The sequence below is a fragment of the Nuphar pumila genome, chromosome 4 (assembly GCF_984573655.1).
Source record: "Nuphar pumila chromosome 4, dmNupPumi1.hap1.1, whole genome shotgun sequence".
Lineage (NCBI taxonomy): Eukaryota > Viridiplantae > Streptophyta > Magnoliopsida > Nymphaeales > Nymphaeaceae > Nuphar > Nuphar pumila.
Genome location: NC_143252.1, coordinates 39447220 through 39467223, shown reverse-complemented (window position 1 = coordinate 39467223; position 20004 = coordinate 39447220). Strand labels below are relative to the sequence as shown.

Genomic DNA, 20004 nt, shown 5'->3' with positions numbered 1-20004 from the left:
TTAATGGTCACAAAAAAATTGTGTGAATCAATCTTTTAGTTAGATGGTCCGATATATCTGAAAATTTTATCTTTTAAAAGATATTTTTCTAAATCGCTCATCAAATAAAGGTGATCTTGGCATTGGAAAGCTAATGTGCCGATCTGTCTATTATTTTTATCAATTATTTGAATTATAGATGTAGGTGATCGAAAAATAGCACCGAATAATTGGGCTTGGCACAACCATGCCCGTTCATCCTTTTTTTTTTCAGAATACTGCCGGGGCTATATCTCAGCGCTCGTTCATCGTTTTCCAGCGATTCAAATGTCAAAATATATTTTTGTCTGTTTTTTTTTGTTTTTTCCTGTGTTTCACTATAATTCACAAATTTTAGGGTAAAAAAATAATACTAAAGTCTCTCACAGAGGAAATTCACATATCCTCACGAAGTCTACACATGCGAAGGTTAAAATAGTAATTTTAACACCCAACATTTTCAGATTCGATCATTGGGCTGATTTTGACAAACTGTGATTTTTTTTGAGAAACACGCAAATTGTGGTTTGGTCATCATTTTGTGTTACACTTATTTAGTTAATTTCGGGTTTTAATCGAATTCAAATTCAAGTTTTAATGCAAAACTTACTACCAGACTCAATTCCAATTATTAATTGAATCCAAAATTGATTACCACACCAACTAAAGCTATAAGTTATGTATGGGAACCTTGCAATGGGATGAAAACACGATTTCAGTGTGTTGCCAAAATACCATGTTGTCAACGTGTGATGTTGAGATATAGAGTTTCCAAAAACATGCTGTCGTGAAAGGTGTTGAAATGTGGTGTTGAGCCCGAGAGATGAGAGTTTCCAAAATTATGCTGTCGTGAAAGGTGTTGAAATGTGGTGTTGAGCCTGCCAACACCAGTCCCAACGCATTGTTTCGGCAATACCAATGCTGTCAAACAACACTTGAGTCTAGCATATCGGAAACCACAACACAACCTCTGATTCAACTTTCCCAAACATAGCCTAATTGGATTCAAATTCGGGTTGGATGTCGTGTTACTGTTACATCCAACCCGTTGACATCCTTGTATCCGGTTTCGATCCATCTCAAATTGGTTCGAGTTGGGTGGAAATCGAGCCCCATCTAGAATCGGGAACAAGAAACATGACTCTGTTCACTTCCGATCCGGTCCGTTTGTTTTCACTAGATAAATCCTGAGAGAAGTTTTCCAACATAGTTTTCCCGCATAGTTTCCATTGGAGAACTTAGCGTTCTTCCAGCATAGTTTTCCCGCGCATCTTCACCAATGGCCAATTTCCGAGCACCTGCTCGCTCTGCTTCTCCCTCTCTCGTCCTTCCCCTCTTCGCTCGTCGTGTCTTCTCACCGGAAGCCGTAGCGTTCACCGGAATACTTCCTCATCGTCCGCCCCAACTCCGTTCCTTCCTGTTCATGTCTGGACGGAAAACCGGGTTCCGTTGCGCTAGGGCAACGCAGTCCGGCGAGATCCAGGCTCTCTCAGACGCGTTCGTCGTTGCATCCGACGGAAAGTACGGGAAGAAGCAGGTCGTAAGCATCACGCCGCGGCTCTATGACTACATTCTCGATAACGTTCGCGAGCCCGAGGTAATTAGAGTCGTTCTATCGTTGTTCCCGTGATATTTTCTGCCGATTGCGATGAATTATAGTTTTCCTCTTCCTTATTCTTTTGTTTCTGAATTCCAGATTCTGCGGGAGCTTCGGGAAGAGACGTCAACATTGCGTGGTAGCCAGATGCAGGTACGTTCTCCCCTCTGAATTGTTTGAAATTTAGAGAAATGTTTCGGAATCCGATCTTCCAGTTTCATTTGAAGCTTTATTTTTAATATCGAAATTACTATTATTAGCATTATTGTTTAGGAATGATCCTTGGAGCATCATATCCTTAGATTACAAACACGTTGCTTGTTTTATCTTTGACGTCGATTTCTCGGTCATTCATCACGATAAATGGTAAATAAGATCATGATGTTGCTTGTTCTTTCTATTTGCCTTTTACTCTTTGGATCTTCAGGAAATAGGATGTAGTTTTATTTTGTGCCTTTGTTTAATTTTCTCAGATGACCGTCTTGTTTTCCTGAGAGAGAACCTCCTCTCACCTGCTGTCTTTGTTTCCGCACATGGTTCATCTGAAGTTTAATCTGAAAGAAGATTGTGATATAGCTTCTTTGTGTGCTTGCTTTAGACCTTTCGATCATCTTTCATAATTTATACCAAAGAATATCATGAATCTGTCCCTGGCTTTTGTAGCCATACTTGACCACTGTAGCGGTAATTCACCAGATCTCTTACAGATTGCAAATCCAAGAATTCCTAGTTCAGAGAAGAATTGCAGTAGGTTATGAAACTTATGATGAATTGCATCATCATTCTTCTCCATTAATTGTAATTGGAAAATAATGCACACAGGACAAAGCAAATATCGAAAATCAGGAAATATCATGGGAGCATCCATTCTTGTAATAGACACACAGAGAATGCATAAGAAACAGAGAAATCTCGAGGAGTAATATCAGTGTCATCTATATTGGTGATATTTTGAAAATATCGATTTAATATTGGCTATTTCAAGGTAGCCGATATTAAAGGGAATATCTGGTGAATTGGTGATATTTTCAGAATATCGCCATAAGTCAAAATATCATGGTATTTTTTGAGAAAAAGCTCATTTTTAATACTTTTAAGTTTTAAGTCTGCATTTCCTAATTTTTTTGTTTTTTTTTTATATTTTTAAAACATTTTAAAACTCATTTATTTATATTTATGGAAGAAAAATCATGCAAAACTTATTATTTTCTTATCGTTTGTATTTTTTTCAAAATTTTAAACTCCCAAGATTTTCCTGAGAATTTTCTAAGAAATACAATCTTTTGAAAGTCTCTTCAAGAAAAACCCTGATAAATTACCTTGAATGATATAGAGGTGACTATGAATAATATTATCACAACGCCCATTTTATAATAGACACACTGATTTGATTCTTCAAGCTGTGACAAACCTTCAAGGGAGAATACGAACAGAAACATCGAGTGTAACGCCCCAAAATTTCGACTTGTGATTTCAAAAACTTTATCGAAAAACCTTTCAAAGATTTAAAGTTTTAACTTTTAAAAACGACAGCGGAAGACATTTAGAAAGGAACACAAGTCAACAATTATGGGTACGTTAGCTGAAAAAAACCATCATTCACATGTACAACAACTTAAAGGAATTTAAGAAATAAGGCAATAGATTAAAAATCTGCAGTTTATTACAAAATGAGCATTTTGTCCCAAAGTTCAATAAATCTAAAGAAAACTCCAAAAAGACAAAGAGGCAAGCCGCCAGCAGAAAGAAGATAAATCTTGATCCATGTTGCACCACGCCATCGGCCGCCAGTGAAGTCCTACTCTTCACCTACCCATGAAATGAGTCAGTTCCATAACAAACCAGTAGGTGCACGAACAGATAAGTAGGATGAAAATAAAACAGGACATTCATGACATAAGCAGTGATGATATTTAAACAAGTAAAACAATTGTAGTCTATTCTAACAAATTTAATAAGTGAAAGAGCTGTTTAAGTTTCAGTCCTCTACAACTATTCATGATGATATTCTTTAAGTTTTGATATTAATTGGCCTGTGGGTACGCACAGACGCGAAACGTAGAAACAGCCGAGACTGATCCGGGGGTTTATTATGTCAGGTGTTTTCATTAAACCCGGATGACTGACTGAGTCCGCTCCTAAGGGGACGGTCAGTGACCAAGATAGTAAATCCCCAAAGGCATTCGTGGCCCATGGATGCATCCAACTTCTGCAGGAGTGCCTGGGAGTTACCACCTAGGATAATTTATGGTAATCCCAATTCTCCTAACTCCGATGACTGGGGAAATCGAGTCTTTTGCCCGTGGGGTGGTTGTTAACAACCTGTCCATCGGAGTCTTTGTACCATCCATCCTCTCCCTTGATGAACCGTGAAAATCGGATGGGTACGACGGGGGTTTCTTAACCGCCGCCCCATCCTACATGCCCTGGTCCATTAGACCCACTCGAGCATCTTGCCTGTGAAGGCGAAAGGTCACCATTTATGTGATCTCAGCATTGTGCTAATTACACTCATCGAGGTTGCTACAACCTCATCCTCCAACCATCGTAACCCACATGGGACGTACTTGTCCAAAAGTACGGTGGTACCTCCCTAGAGGTACGACTACGATGAGAGGGCAACATATAATGTTTTATGATTCTTTTGGTTCATACATGACATGTTTTGCTTTTCTGGGCACTTGGCCTGTGGAGCCCGATATTATCACATCAAACTCAATAAAGTGTAGATTTCACACTTCAATATACTCCATGATCTTACATAGAATTCATACCGTACCTGCCTTAAGGTTTGATTACAATAGCAATTGCAGTGGTTTTGAGTCTATTCACAAAGTCTACCTTAAGTATGCAGTTTTAAAGGAATAAGCATGCAGAATAGACAATTATGAGTTAAGTAATCTCACACTTAAACAGGCATGCCAATTAAACTACTTGATTCTTTCCAGAATGAGTCTAACCAACGAATTTACATTATGTAATTTCAAAAGAATCACAAAGAGTAAAACATTGATCAACCAATACTTCTTCAGATACGCAAGTATGCAAAATAACTATTCTATCTCAGAAGTCTTATTTTATTTTGTTCATACATACTATTCGTGCGACTTTCCCCTACCTCGGGTTGTCGTGCAGCTGCGTGCGTCTACGCGTGTAGATGATACGAGGCTCGAGCCGCGGAGCCAGAGCGGGGGTCTGATGCGAGGTCTGCAACAGTGCTACGTTTACTTATTATCCGGAGAAATAGAAACACAAGTCTGCCGATAGGAAAAGAGAGAGGCAGCATGGGTGTGCCCCTGCTGGCCGAAAACAGACAAGCGACAGGGGACAAGCCCCTGCCCGCTGACAATAGCGGGGCGACAGGGGATGAGCCCCTGTCAAAACATAGCGTGGCGGCAGGGGGCCAGCCCCTGCCGACAACAACGAAGCAGCAGGGGCTGAGCCCCTGCCAACAGCACGACGTGGCAGGGGCCGAGCCCCTGCCGACAGCACAGGACGGTAGGGGGGCCAGCCCCTGCCAACGGCCACAAAGTGGCAGGGGCTGCGCCCCTGCCAACCACACGAAATGGCAGGGGCTGAGCCCCTGCCGACAGCACAAAGTGGCAGGGACTGAGCCCCTGCCGACGGCACAGGACGGCAGGGGGGCCCAGCCCCTGCCAACAGCATGAAGTGGCAGGGGCTGAGCCCCTGCCGACAGCACCAAGTGGCAGGGGCTGAGCCCCTGCCGACAGCACGGGACGGCTGGGGGGGCTAGCCCCTGCCAACGGCCACAAAGAGGCAGGGGCTGAGCGCCTGCCGACGGCACAGGACGGCAGGGGGGCCAGCCCCTGTCAACGGCCACAAAGTGGCAGGGGCTGTGCCCCTGCCAACATCACGAAGTGGCAGGGGCTGAGCCCCTGCCGACAACACAGGACGGCAGGGGGGGCCCAGCCCCTGCCAACGGCCACAAAGTGGCAGCAAAAAGGGGTGTCGCAGGGGCCACCGGTCCCCTGCCGGCACTCCGGCGAAATGCAGAGGGAGAAGGGGACGACAGGGGCCGCGTAGGCCACCTGTCGGGGCCCCGATGACACAGGGAGGCGGTGGGAGGCCGCGACAGTGGCTGTGAGCCGCCTGCCGGCGAGGTGACAGAGGGGGGTGAAGAAGAGAAGAGGGAGGAGAAGAGAAGAGGGAGGCTGGCGTACCTGGGAGCGGTGGCCGGCGGCGGCGACGTGCGCAGCAGGGGAGGAGACCGACGCGAGGGGGAGGAAGCTCGAGAGGGGAGGCGTGACTCCCCTCGCCCTCCAACCTCACTCTTAAAGGCGCAGGGGGGCACCCGAATGGGGAAACCCTCGATGGGTTTCCCTATCTTGCCCGGAAGCGAAGGGGGAGAGGGGGGGGGGGGGGGTGGGTTGCGGCGCCCGAAAGCTCGGGTTATGTAAAACCCTAATAAAAAGGGGCCCGGGTCGGGTCCGGATCCGACCCGGCCTGGGTCCAAACAAATATTTTTTTTTAAATGGGGTTTTACATCGAGCCACAAGTCCACAAAATGCATTTAGATATAACTTGAATCTAGATCTAATTTTCATAAAATCATGAAATTTCTTCTTCCAGAACTTTTGAAGATGTTAGAGAAATCCTTTTCATCTTAGTAATTTCTTTTTATCAGTTGTTTATTTTGTTTTTTTATAAATAAAATTAAATAAGCTAAGCTAGGATTTTTAGCATTGATACTGTTGATTTGCATCGTATGATTAATGATAATACTAACAGAAGAATGAAGAGGTGCTTCACCTGCGCACTGGGGTCTGAAAATTCGCGCAACCCATGCACACGAACCAGCTACGACAGCTAATGGTGTGCCTAGCTGTAGCTGCGGTATTGAGCCCTACTCAAGGTTGATCTCTGTAGGGAATCTCCTCGGCACAAACCCCTCCACCCCCGGGATACTTTGGGACCCATTGGAAGTCATCTCACTGGAGAATTTGCCACCGGTCACCATAACTCATCCAAAGGCGCTGGACTGGTGCACTACCCTTGATAGGCTGCGGTAGACAAGTGGCAACAACCACTTGGCTTGTTCAGCAAGCCTCACGTCTTAGGAAGGCTTGTGGTACCTCCATGTGTTCACTGAGGGCATTTTTGATGGCTCGTTCCGTGCGTCGCACGGGACAAAACAGACATTTAGAACATCTTTTTTAACAAACATTGGACGCGGTGAGAGACGTTCCGCACGTCCGCCGCGTCCAATATACACTGTAATTGTTGATCCATCTCCCCCCCGTTACAAAAAGAACAGGAACGGAGGGAACACAATTTTTTCTTGTATCAACGGGTGTGCCATCATTTGCGTTGAAATTAAAGCCCTAATCGAGGGCGGGGGTCAGAGTGGGAGGGGCACTTGGAGAGGAAGGCGGCGAGGGCAAGGATGGCGTTGAGCTCGGAGCGGTTGACGTGGGTTGGAGGGCCGCCGCCGGAGGTGGTGGCGGAGGACTATTAGCAGATGTTAGCCATTCATTTATGCACCGTATGGTTTTTCTTGACATATTTTGGATAATATCTTCTCATCCTTGCTGTGTATTCACATGCTCAACTTGTAATTGACTGGTGTAGAGATTATCACGTTAACAGAACTAATGGGATTTGGCTTTGTTGAGGTTCACTTTTTCTCTACTCAATATTATGTAATGGTTGGTTGCGTATTTGCAGTCAGTATTTTTATGCTATGTTTTATTTCAATATTATGGAACTATTCAAGTTGTCCGCACATTGTCATCAAACAACGGACATTTGGAACATAGCATTTGAGTATGGTCCAAACAAACGTTGGACTTGGATCAGTTGTTACAGAACGAACAGAACCAATGTTCTGTTCCGGTTTTTTTGTTCATTTCGTTCAACCATAGACAAGTCATCAAACATACCCTGAGAGTCTTGGGACTTTGATGGATCCAAGAACGTCGGGGAATTGCACTCAGCTTGCTGGAGAAGCCCCAAGAACCAGCCAGAGCTCTATCTATGTGCGATAGCACAGTTGGAGCATCTGGTTACTAGTTCTTGGCCTTGGAAGCTTCCATAGGAAGCTACTGAAATAAAGTGAATAACGATCATAATGAAATGCCACCAAGGGGCTACAAGAGTTCGCAAACACACAAAGACCACTATTGGATCAAATACAATCTCACAAAGGAATCACACAAGAATACAATCTTCTCACTTGAGATCAATGGAAAAATAAATATTTTTATAGCACCACACATATGCTTGTAAAAAACATATCTTTACAAGAGATAGTGTGGCTCTATTTATAGATCCACATATACAATAGAGGGAGGCAGTCTAACAGTCGGTGGACTAGCTCCCATCAGTCATCTTTGACTAAAATACAAAAAAAACAGAAAAAATAAATAAGATAAAAAGATAGTACAGTCCCTATTGGACTGTATTTATTATAGGATAGGAAAAGACCAAAATGCCTCTGATATATGTATATTATATAAATATACGTATATAAGATATATACAATGTATTTTAACACTCCCCCTCAAACTTACGGTGAGATCACCGAAAGTTTGTTAAGAAAAGAAAAAAAAATGTGGTAGAGGAAGAGCTTTGATGAAGAAGTCCGCAATCTAAAACTCGAACTGAACATTGTGAAAATATCTAAAAAAGGAGATAAAGTGTGCTATAAGCAGGCGCAAGAACACTTAGAACAAATGTACACAAAGGTACAATAAAGAAATGCAAAAGCACAAAGGCATATAAAATATAAAGAATTTTTATTAAGAAGAATGGAGAACAAAAGCTCCAAGAAGTAGTTTTTACAAAGGGGGAACTCCCCTTTTTATAAGCTAGCAAGGGGCCTTGGAGGGGCTCCACTAACTATTGGAGCCCCTCTAACGGTTAGAATTCTAACCGTTGGAGAGGCCCAACAGCTACTGTTGAGCCCCCTTCAAGTTGTCTTTAGTCACAAACAAGAAAAAGAAAAGAAAAAAATAAAAAAAAGAAAAGAAGAAAAAATAAAAGTACAAAAACATTACAGCATATTCATAATTATGAACATGCGCAAAAAGGAGAAATGACTATAATACCCTTGTGGGTTTTATAAGAAGAGAGAGAAACATATATATAAAGATAGATACATATACATATATATTATATATATATATCATATATATATATATATGTATATGTATCTCTCTTTATATATATATATGTAAATATATATACATAAGAGAGATACAGTTTAACACCCTCCCTCAAACTTAGGGCGCAATGACCGAAAGTTTGCCAAGGAGAAAGTTGAATCTTGGAGAGCAAAGCGCCTTGGTGAAAAAATCTGCCAACTAATATTCTGAAGTCACATAAGGTCGATGGCTTTTTGTAGATATGCTTCTCTGCCATAATGGCAGTCCATCTCAATATGTAAAACCCACGTTTTTTCAAATTTTTTATTTTATTTTATCGGACCCGGGCCGGGTCGGGTCCGGACCCGACCCGGGCCCGCCTGCGATAGGGTTTTAAGATAACCCGACGCAGTCCCGAGTGCCGCCCCCCCCACCGCGCCTTCGGCTCGATAGGGAAACCCATCAGGGTTTCCCCTTTTGTCGCCCCTCCCCGAGCTCTTTAAGAGCATTGCGGGAGGGGAGGAACGATGCCCCGCCCCCCTTCTCGTTCCCTGCAGGCGGCAACCACGACCGACGCCTCCTCCTTCCCTGCGCACGCCGTCGATCGCCAGCCACCTCGCCTCCCAGGTACGCCACTTCTCCTCCTCCCTCTTCTCTTCCTCACCCCCTCTCCGTCACCTCGCCGGGAGGCCGACAGGCGGCTCACAGCCCCTGCCGTGGCCTCCCACCTTCCCTGTGCCCATCGGGGGCCCGACAGGTGGCCTATGGGCCCCTGTCGTCCCCTCTTCCCTCTGGGGGTGCGCCGGAGTGCCGGCAGGGGACCAATGGCCCCTGCGACACCCCCTCACCCCTATGGGTGATAGGGAAACCGACGGGAGGTCGGTTGCCCTCCCTGTCACCCTCGCCCCGGTCTCTCTTTTTCTGGCAGGGGTCAGTCCCCCTGCCACCCCTAGATCACCTGTAGGCAGGGGCAATGCCCCTGCCGCTTCATGTTTCCTGGCAGGCAGGGGCTCGCCCTGCTGCCTCTGGGGTTTTGGCGAGTAGGGGTAGTGCCCCTGCCGCCTTCCTATCTCGGCTGGCAGGGGCAATGCCCCTGTCGCCCTTTGTTTTGTTGGGCTGACAGGGACTCACCCCCTACCGCCTCTTGGCTTTTGGGAGGGCAGGGGATAACCCCCCTGCTGCCCCTTGATTCTCTGCACGCAGGGGGCTTGTCCCCCTGTCACCCCCCCGTCCCGAGCTCTCTCCCTCTCTCTGTCGGCAGGGACTAGCCCTGCCGTCTCGTGGCTGTCGACAGGGGCTGCCTCCCCTGCCGCATCGATGCTGTCGGCAGGGGCTGGTCCCCTGTCGTCTCGTGTTGTCGGCAGGGGCTGGCCCCCCTGCCGTTTCATGGCTGTCGGCAGGGGCTCAACCCCTGCTGTTTTGTTGCGGTCGGCAGGGGCTCAGCCCCTGCCGCTTCGCTGATGTCGGCAGGGGTAGGCCCCTGCCGTCTCACTGCTGTCGGCAGGGGCTGACCCCCTGCCGCCTCGCTGTTTTTGACAGTGGCTCATTCCCTGTCGTCCCGTTGTCGTCGGTGCCGCCATCGCCTAATTCTACCCTTGCCCCGTTGCACCATTAATTATATTAACATAATTGAATATTTAACACTCTTGCATATTTACGCAACAGGTCCCGATCGTGCTCCGCTGCTCAACCCTCGTATTATCCTCACGCGTAGGCGTACGCAGCTGCACGACATCCCAAGGTAGGGTAAAGTCGCACAAAAGGCAATTGATGAACCTAATTAAGTTAAAATAATTAAGATGTCCATGCTGGATATACTTAAATTTATATTGTTTCTGCATTGCATATTTTCTTGTCTGCATAATTATGAGTTCGGGTACGGTTGTACTCTTCGAGTATTAATTTGCGTATTTGCCTATGTGGTTGAAGGTGGTTTCGTACCTTTTTGCAATACTCATGCCCTTAATTGCTTGCATATATACTTGCCTGTACGTTCCTATGGGTCGATGTACAATTTCATTCTTCGATCATTATTTTGCATAGTTGCTTATGAGTTGAGGTGTGGTTTCGTATTTCTTGAAATACATATGCCCTTGTTTGCTTGCATACATTTTTGCCTGCACGTTTCCTTTGAGTGAGGTACGACTTCGTGTCTCGTGTATTACTTATGACCTTATGTGTTTGCCTATCTAACTGGTCAAGGTATGGTTTTGGTACCTCGTGTGTTACTTATGTGCGTTTCGCTCGATGTGCGGCATTGCAAGTCGAGAGTTGCTTGTTGTCAGGTTATAATCTGCATATGCTCATATTTATGGTAAATATGTACTTACATAAACGTAGTCTTGTGCCTATCCTGATATCACTTGTTTCAAAACACTAGAAGTTGCACTTGTGCACTATAGTTCTTTTAAAGAGGATTTCCTTCTGCAAACCCAGGGCTCTTCAAAATGCACAACTTTTGCAAAGTATGATTAAGTCTTGCAGGATTGCGAAGTCACATTTGGCCCCTCCCAAGTCCACACACTTGGGAGAAATGTTTTATAACCTTGATTCAAGTTGCGGCTCATTTTGAATAACCCCGATCAGGGGCATGAGCATATGAATGAGTGGGGTTCTGTTGAAGGACCCATTCTTTATGTATCAATCTAGTGTCACATGTCGATACTAAGATAAATTTTGGATGTAAGATTGATAGTGTTGTGTCTTGTGTGAATGACTTAATGTGGCATTATGACTTTTAAGGATGAATCGTGCCAAATGAGCACTCCTATATTTTTTTGAATTGTTATGAAGTTGTGTGTTGGGTATTCTTTTTGAGAAGCCCACAGACTTCCCTGGTTCAGTATAGCGTACTTTTAGACATGCACAACATGTTAAGTACTTTGTTGATCGGACGAGAGATCCGAGATGACCTTGCATCATGAAATATGAAAAATGTTGTTGAAGTGAATTCAAAACTTATCTTGCCAGGCTGTGTTGTATTAATTCTTTTGCAGATAATATCTGTTGGGGTTTCTTTTGTGGAACCATATCCCTTTCATCGTAGTCGTACTTATGACATGTACGACCGTACTTTTTGACAAGTACGTCTTCTTACGTTGCGATGATTGGATGAGTAGGTTGTGGCAACCTCGATGAGCGCAAATAACAAAATGTTGTGATCACCTAAATAAGTGATGTTTTCGCCTTCATCGGCAAGATACTCGAGTGGGTCGAAAGACCAGGGTATGTAGAATGGGTCTTCAGTTAACTACCCCTGATGTACTCATTCGAATTGCTGACTCCTGTCAGGAGAGAGGACAGGAAGGTACAAAACTTCGATGGACAGGCCATTAATGGCAGTTATGAGCAAAAGACTCGGCTTCCCCAGTCATCGGAGTTAGGGGAATGAGACTACCATAATTATCCTAGGTGGTAGCTCTCCATGTTTGGGATGCATCCATTGTTTATGCTGCTTCGGGGATTTCTCTCTTGGTCACCGACCGTCCCCTTAGGTGCGGACTCAGTCAGCTATCCGGGTTATCATAAAATACATAGCATAATAAACCCTAGGATCAGTCTAGGTTGTTTCTAGAGTCGTGTCTTGTGCGTACCCGCTTGGCCAGTTAATATCGAAACATAATCTGATCACACAATTTGTTGAGTTATGCCCATATGGAAGTTATAGGGTACAACAGGTTCAATACTTATGGAATTGTGTGTGTGGTTGACGAAACATTGTATTTTGCTAGTTAACTTTCTTGTGCAGTGTTTCGCTTGTAATAGTTAGCCTACTTGTGCCAGTAAAATGCTTGTAATAATTTTTAGCATTGTGCTCATGATAGTTGCTCTCTGAATCTGTTGAAATTAAATTGCTATATAATTTCCTGTCTACCTGACATATTAAATTATTCTGCTTAATTATGTTCAATATTGTCATGTTTGTGCACCTACCAGTTTTTAGTGAAATTGACCCATTTTATGGGCAGGTTTTGGATAGGTAATACAGTCTGCGATGGCACGATGGCGTGATGAGATCAAGATAGAGCTCTTTCCCTGACGTTTCGCTCCTGAGGACATGTTGGTAAATTTGGTATAAAGTGTGTTTCAAAATTTCTCTTTTCTTAAACTGTGAGTTAATAAAACTGTTTTAGTAAGCTTCTTCTTGGTTTCAACAAACGAATTCTCAATTATTGAAACTCCGTTTCTAGACCATTTGATTTCAATGGTTGTGCGAGATTTGACAAAAGGAAAGTTTACGCTGTAATGCGCTCAAGGTCCATTGACTTGTGGTTTTAAAAATATCATTTTCCGCTGAAGTATTATTTAAACTCTGATTATTGTATGATTTCAAAGCTTTTTAAACTATTCAAAAAAGTTACAAGTCCTGGATTTTTGGGGCGTTGCACAATATGCTTTGTCCGCTCATGAAAAATGTGATTCTTAGCAATATAGATTGCACTCTTATTATCACAACACAACTTTGTGGGTTCTTGAATTTGAATTCCCATGTCTTGCAGCAACTGATGAATCCCGACAATCTCCATAGTTATAGAAGCCATGACTCGATATTCTACTTCGGTGGATGATAGAGACACCTTCTGTTGTTTCTTGCATCTCCATGAGATCAAAGATTTACCTAAAAAAATGCAAAAGCCTGTAGTGGAGTGACGATTATTTGGGTCACCTCCTCAATCAGAGTTAGTATATGCAATTAAATTTAACTCAGAAGATGAGGAAAGAAACTCCCTTGTTTAAAGTTCCCCTTATGTATTTAACAACTCAGAGAACAACACTCATATGGACGGATGTAGGAGCATGCTGAAATTGGCTTGCAGTATGCACGACATGAGAGATGTCTGGCCTTGTGATACTAAGATACATTAGAGACCCCACAAGTTGCCGGTAGAGGGTAGGATCCTCTAAAGGTATCCCATCATCGATCTTCATTTTTTATCCCACAATTTCAGGGGTCTCATAAATTTTATCGGCAGTAATACCTGATCTGTCAAGAACCTCACATGCAAGTTTAGTTTGAGACAACAATAGCCTCTATGAGAGTAGGCTACCTCGATACCAAGAAAGTAAGTCAGATACCCCAAGTCTGACATTTCAAACCTTTATTTTAAAGTGATTTTAATGTTTTTGATGCCCTTTATGTCACTACCGGTTATCAACATATCATCAACATACAACAGTAAAATCAGAATTCCTGCATCGGACTTTTTGACAAACAGAGCAGTGTTAGTGTAGAATGAAGTAAAACCATCTTGAACCATACTTCATTAAATCGATCACACCAAGCCTTAGGGGCTTGTTTTAAACCATAAAGCGCTTTTTGCAAACAAAGGACTTTTCTCTTTGGTACGTTCATACCAGGAGGAGCATCCATGTAGACTTCTTCATTAAGGTCCTCATTTAAAAAAACATTTTTAACATCCATTTGGTAAATGTTTCATTTTTTAATAGATGCAATGGTGATCAAACATCTTACAATAACCCTTCGTGCAACAGGGGCAAAGATTTCTTCATAATCGATGCCGTATTCTTGACTATATTCTTTTGCAATAAGGCGGGCTTTATATCTTTCAAGAGTGCCATCACTCTTGGTTTTGACTTTAAAACCCATCTGCATCCTATTGATTTCTTTCCTTTTGGAAGATATTGAAAGGACAAAGTTTTGGTTTTGTTGAGGGCTCTAAGTTCATTATTCATGGCGTCCCTCCACTCTATCCTTTTCTTAGCTTCTTCAAAATTCCTAGGTTTTTGATATGAGTGAATCACGCTAAGACATGCCCTATGTTTTGGAGAAAAAGACTTGTATGATATAAATCTAGAAGGATTTTTCCTAGATCTTTCGGTTCTTCGAGAATGGTTGGATGGCTCACTAGAGTCGCTATACTTTTCTATTGCACTTCTAAAGGTACTGTTATCTCTATGTGAGTAGGTAATTGGTTCAACTATCATTTATTCTTCAAGTTGGATGGGTGGTGGCATATTTTCACTTATAATTCCATCCTCATTCAATTCATCATCGCTAAAAAAATCCGCATTTCTAGATAATAATTCAAACAAAAAAGAGTAATAGCCATTATCTTCATTAGTTTTGTGTTCTTCAAAACCACTCATATTTTCTAAAAAGGTAACGTTTCTTGAAACATATAGTTTGTCATTTTTAATACCATAACACCTAAAACCTTTTTGTGTTTTCGAATATCCCCAAAATGCATAAGGAATAACTTTGAGAGATAGTTTATCGTTCTTGTCGGTGAGGACAAAGCATTTACGACAAAAAATTCTTAGTATAATGTAATCGGGTTCTTGTTTATACAATGTTTCAAAAGGGGATATTTGATTCAAATTTTTGGATGGAAGTCGATTTATGAGGTAAACCGATGCAAGAGCCGCTTCGGCCCAAAATCTTTTTGGAATTTTTTGAGAAACGAGTAGGGTCCTTGTAACGCCCCAAAAATCCAGGACTTGTAACTTTTAGAATAGTTTAGAAAGCTTTGAAATCATACAATAATAAGAGTTTAAATAGTACTTCAGCGGAGAATGATATTTTTAAAACCACAAGTCAATGGACCTTGAGCGCATTACAGCGTAAACTTTCCTTTGCCGAATAACGCACAACTATTGAAATCAAATGGTTTTGAAATGCAATTTCAATGATGGAGAATTTGTTTGTTGAAACCGAGAAGAAGTTTACTAAAACAACTTTAGTAACTCAAGGTTTAATAAAAAGAGAAATTTTGGAATACCCTTTATACCAAATTTAGCAACCTGTCCTCAGGAGCGAAACGTCAGGGAAAGAGCTCTATCTTGATCTCATCACGCCATCGTGCCATCGCACACTGTATTACCTATCCAAAACCTGCCCATAAAATGAGTCAGTTTCAGTAAAAACCGGTAGGTGCACAGACAGAACAATATAGAACATAATTAAGTAGAATAATTTAATATGTCAAATAGACAGACAATTAAATAGCAATTTGCTTTCAGCAGGGTCATAGAGCAAACTATCATGAACACAATGCTAAAATTATTACAAGCATTTTACTGACACAAGTAGGCTAACTACTACAAGCAAAAAACTGCATAAGAAATTTAACTAGCAAAATACAATATTTCATCAACCACACACACAATTCCATAAGTATTGAACCGGTGGTACACCATAACTTTCATACGCGTATAACTCAACAAATTGTGTAATCGGATTTAAATTATGTTTCGATATTAACTGGCCAAGTGGGTACGCACAAGGCACGACTCTAGAAACAACCTAGACTGATCCGGGGGTTTATTATGCTATGTATTTTATGATAACCCGAATAGCTGACTGAGTCCGCACCTAAGGGGACGGTCGGTGACCAAGAGAGAAATTCCCAAAGCAGCATAAACAATGAATGCATCCCAAACATGGAGAGCTACCACCTAGGATAATTATGGTAGTCTCATTCCCCTAACTCCGATGACTGGGGAAGCCGAGTCTTTTGCTCGTAACTGTCATTAATGGCCTGTCCATCGAAGTTTTGTACCTTCCTGTCCTCTCTCCTGACAGGAGTCAGCGATTCGAACGAGTACATCATGGGTAGTTAACTAAAGACCCATTCTACATACTCTGATCTTTCGACTAACTCGAGTATCTTGCCGGTGAAGGCGAAAACATCACTTATTTAGGTGATCACAACATTTTGTTATTTGCACTCATCAAGGTTGCCACAACCTACTCATCCAATCATCGCAACGTAAGAAGACGTACTTGTCAAAAAGTACGGTCGTACTTGTCAAAAGTACGACTATGATGAAAGGGAAATGGTTTCACAAAAGAAACCCAACAGATATTATCTGCAAAAGAATTAATACAACACAGCCTGGCAAGATAAGTTTTGAATTCACTTCAACAACATTTTTCATATTTCATGATGCAAGGTCATCTCAGATCTCTCGGCCGATCAACAAAGTACTTAACATGTTTTGCATGTTTAAAAGTACGCTATACTGAACCAGAGAGGTGTGTGGGCTTCTCAAAAGGAACACCCAACACACAACTTCATAACTATCCAAAGAATAAAGGAGTGCTCATTTGACACGATTAATCCTTAAAAGCCATACTGCCAAATTAAGTCATTCACGCAAGGCACAACACTATCAATCTTGCATCCAAAATTTATCTTAGTATCGACATGTGACACTAGATTGATAAATAAAGAATGGGTCCTTCAACAGAACCCCACTCATTCATATGCTCATGCCCCTGATCGGGGTTATTCGAATTGGGTCGCAACTCGAATCGGGGTTATAAAAAATTTCTCTCAAGTGTGCGGACTTGGGAGGACTCAAATGCAACTTCGAAATCCTGCGAGGATTAAAATTTAACTTTGCAAAAGCTGTGCCCTTTGAAGAGCACTGGGTTCGCAGGAGGAAACCCTCTTTTAAAGAACTGCAATGCACAAGTACAACTTCTAGTGTTTTGAAAACAACTGAATCAGGATAGGCACAAGACTTCATTTATGTAAGTACATATTTACCATAAATGTGAGCATATGCAGGTTATAACATGACGACAAGCAACTCTCGACTTGCGATGCCGCACATCAAGCGAAAAACACATAAGTAACACACGAGGTGCCAATCCATACCTTGACCACTTAGATAGGCAAACATATAAGGTCATAAGTAATACATGAGACACGAAGTCGTACCTCACTCAAAGGAAATATGCAGGCAAAAATATATACAAGCAAACAAGGGCATATGTATTTCAAAAAGTGCGAAACCACCTTCAACACATAAGCAAATACGCAAATTAATACTCGGAGAGTAAAATCGTACCTCGACTCATAAACATGGAGACAAAAATAATACGCCACACAAAAACAATATAAATCTAAGTACAACTAGCATGGACATCTTAATTATTTCAACTTAATTAGATCGATTGCCCCTTGTGCGACTTTACCCTACCTTGGGATGTCGTGCAGCTGCGTACGCCTACGCGTGAGGATAAAACGAGGGTCGAGCCGCGAAGCACGATCGGGACCTGTTGCGAAAATCCGCAAGAGTGTGAAATATTCAATTATGCTAATATAATTAATGGTGAGACGAGGGCAAGGGTAGGATTAGGCGGCAGTGAGTGATCCCCCGACTGCCGATGACAACGGGGCGACAGGGAATAAGCCATTGTCAAAAACAGCGAGGCGGCAGGGGGCGAGCCCCTCGCGGACAACACTGAAGCGGTAGGGGTCGCACCTCTGCCGACGACAGCGAAATGGCAGGGGGCTAGCCCCTGTCGACAACACTGAAGCGGCAGGGGTCGCACCCCTGCCGACGGCAGCGAAGCGACACGGGGCTAGCCTCTGCCGACAGCACTGAAGCGGCAGGGGTCGTGCCTCTGCCGACAACACTGAAGCGGCAGGGGTCGCACCCCTGCCGACGACAGCGAAGCGGCAGGGGGCTTGCCTCTGCTGACAGCACTGAAGCGGCAGGGGTAGCACTCCTGCCGACGACAGCGAATCGGCAGGGGTCGAGCCCTGCCGACGACAGTGAATCGGCAGGGGCCGAGCCCCCTACCGTCCGACGAAAGGACGTTGGCAGGGGGACAAATCCCTGCCGAAGAGAGAGAGAGAGAGAGAGAGAGAGAGAGAGAGAGAGAGAGAGAGAGAGAGAGAGAGAGAGAGAGGGGCGAGGGGGTGTCACAAGGGCCATTGGCCCCCTGCCGGCACTCCGACGAACCCCCATGGAGGAAAAAGGGGACGACAGGGGTCCGTAGGCCACCTGTCGGGCCTCCGATGGGCACAGGGGAGGTGGGAGGCGCGGCAGGGGTCGTGCGCCGCCTGTCGGTCTCCCGGCGAGGTGATAGAGAGAGAGGCGAAGAGGGAAAAGCGCCTTCGAGGTCGCCGGCGGTGGTCGCAGCGTCGGCGGCGATCGGACCAGCAGGAGGAGGCGTTGGCAGGCAGACGAGGGAAGAGGGCGTGAGAAGGAGGCGTCGGTCGGGGTTGCCGGCGAGGCTGTCGCCTGTAGGGAACGAGAAGGGGGGCGGGGCATCGATCCTCCCCTCCCGCAACGCTCTTAAAGAGCTCGGGGAGGGGCGACAAATGGGGAAACCCCGATGGGTTTCCCTTATCGGGTCGAAGAGGGGGGTTACGGCGCACAGGGGAAAGGGTTTTTCTCAAAACCCTTTCTCCTGTGTCGGGTTTTAAAACCCTAACGGTGACGGGCCTGGGTCGGGTCCGGACCCGACCCGACCCGACCCGGGTCCGATTTTTTTTCAAGTGGGTTTTACAGTCCTTGTAGTTTCTATTATATGTCTATGTTTTCGTTCGGCTAATCCATTTTGTTGAGGTGTTTTGGGGCAAGATCTTTGATGAACAATCCCATTATTTTCAATATAACTTTTGAAATCATTTGAAAGATATTCTCCCCCAAAATCGTATCTAAGAATTTGTAATTTACTATTGAATTGGTTTTATACCATTATATGAAAAACCTTAAAGGTAGAGAAAACCTCATGTTTATGTTTGAGAAAGTATATTCAACTATATCTTGAGAAATCTTCAACATAAATAACATAATACGAAAACGCTCCCCTAGATACAACGGGTGCCGGTCCCCATACATCTGAATGCACAATTTCAAAAGGCTTAGTTTAAAACATAGTTCTTTGTCCAAAAGGTAAGCTTTTCATTTTACCAAGAATACAATCATTATAATTGAAATTATCTTTACATAAAGTTTTAGCAAAATGTAAATAAGAAAGCTTGACAATATTTGGATGCCCAAGACGTTTATGCCAAACATTTATATCTTTATGTTGGGCAACATTACCAAAAGAGTGTTTTGAAATTTGAAGAAATTCCATAAAGTATAGATCTCCCTTCCTAGAGCCTTTTCCAATCAACTTTTCGGACCGACGATCCTGTATCTAACATTTATTTGATGAGAATTTGATATCACACCCATGATCCGATAGTTGAGAGACGGAAAGTAAATTTAAATTTAGTTTTGGGATAAATCTAACTTTAGGAATAAAAAAACCTTGTCTTTCAAAATCTTTAATTCCTTTTATTTCAAGAGAAGCCCCATTCGCGGTAGAGACAAAAGAGGGTGATAAATTTTTTGAGTATTTAGAAAATGCAAAAACATTTGGAGTCATATGAAAGGATGCACCCGAGTCTAAGAGCCAAAGAGTCTTACCGGGAGGAGAGAAGGTTGGCGGCTCCGGAAACGGATCCCTTGAGAAGAGGTTGAAGAACTTCCATGATTTGATTTAGAGACAAAGTGGCATTGTTGGAAGTTGAAGGT

General features: G+C 43.4%; 1 protein-coding gene across 1 annotated transcript in view; it reads left to right on the top strand.

Annotated features, from left to right (window-relative positions):
- Positions 1–1226: 1226 nt before the first annotated feature.
- LOC149840065 (uncharacterized) overlaps positions 1227–20004 on the top strand; it is a 101977-nt gene continuing 83199 nt past the window's right edge. Inside the window, exons 1-2 of the mRNA XM_090003020.1 lie at positions 1227–1615; positions 1715–1768. Coding sequence (XP_089859146.1) covers positions 1298–1615; positions 1715–1768 — 372 coding nt within the window. The 5' untranslated portion in view covers positions 1227–1297. The remainder of the gene's footprint in view (positions 1616–1714; positions 1769–20004) is intronic.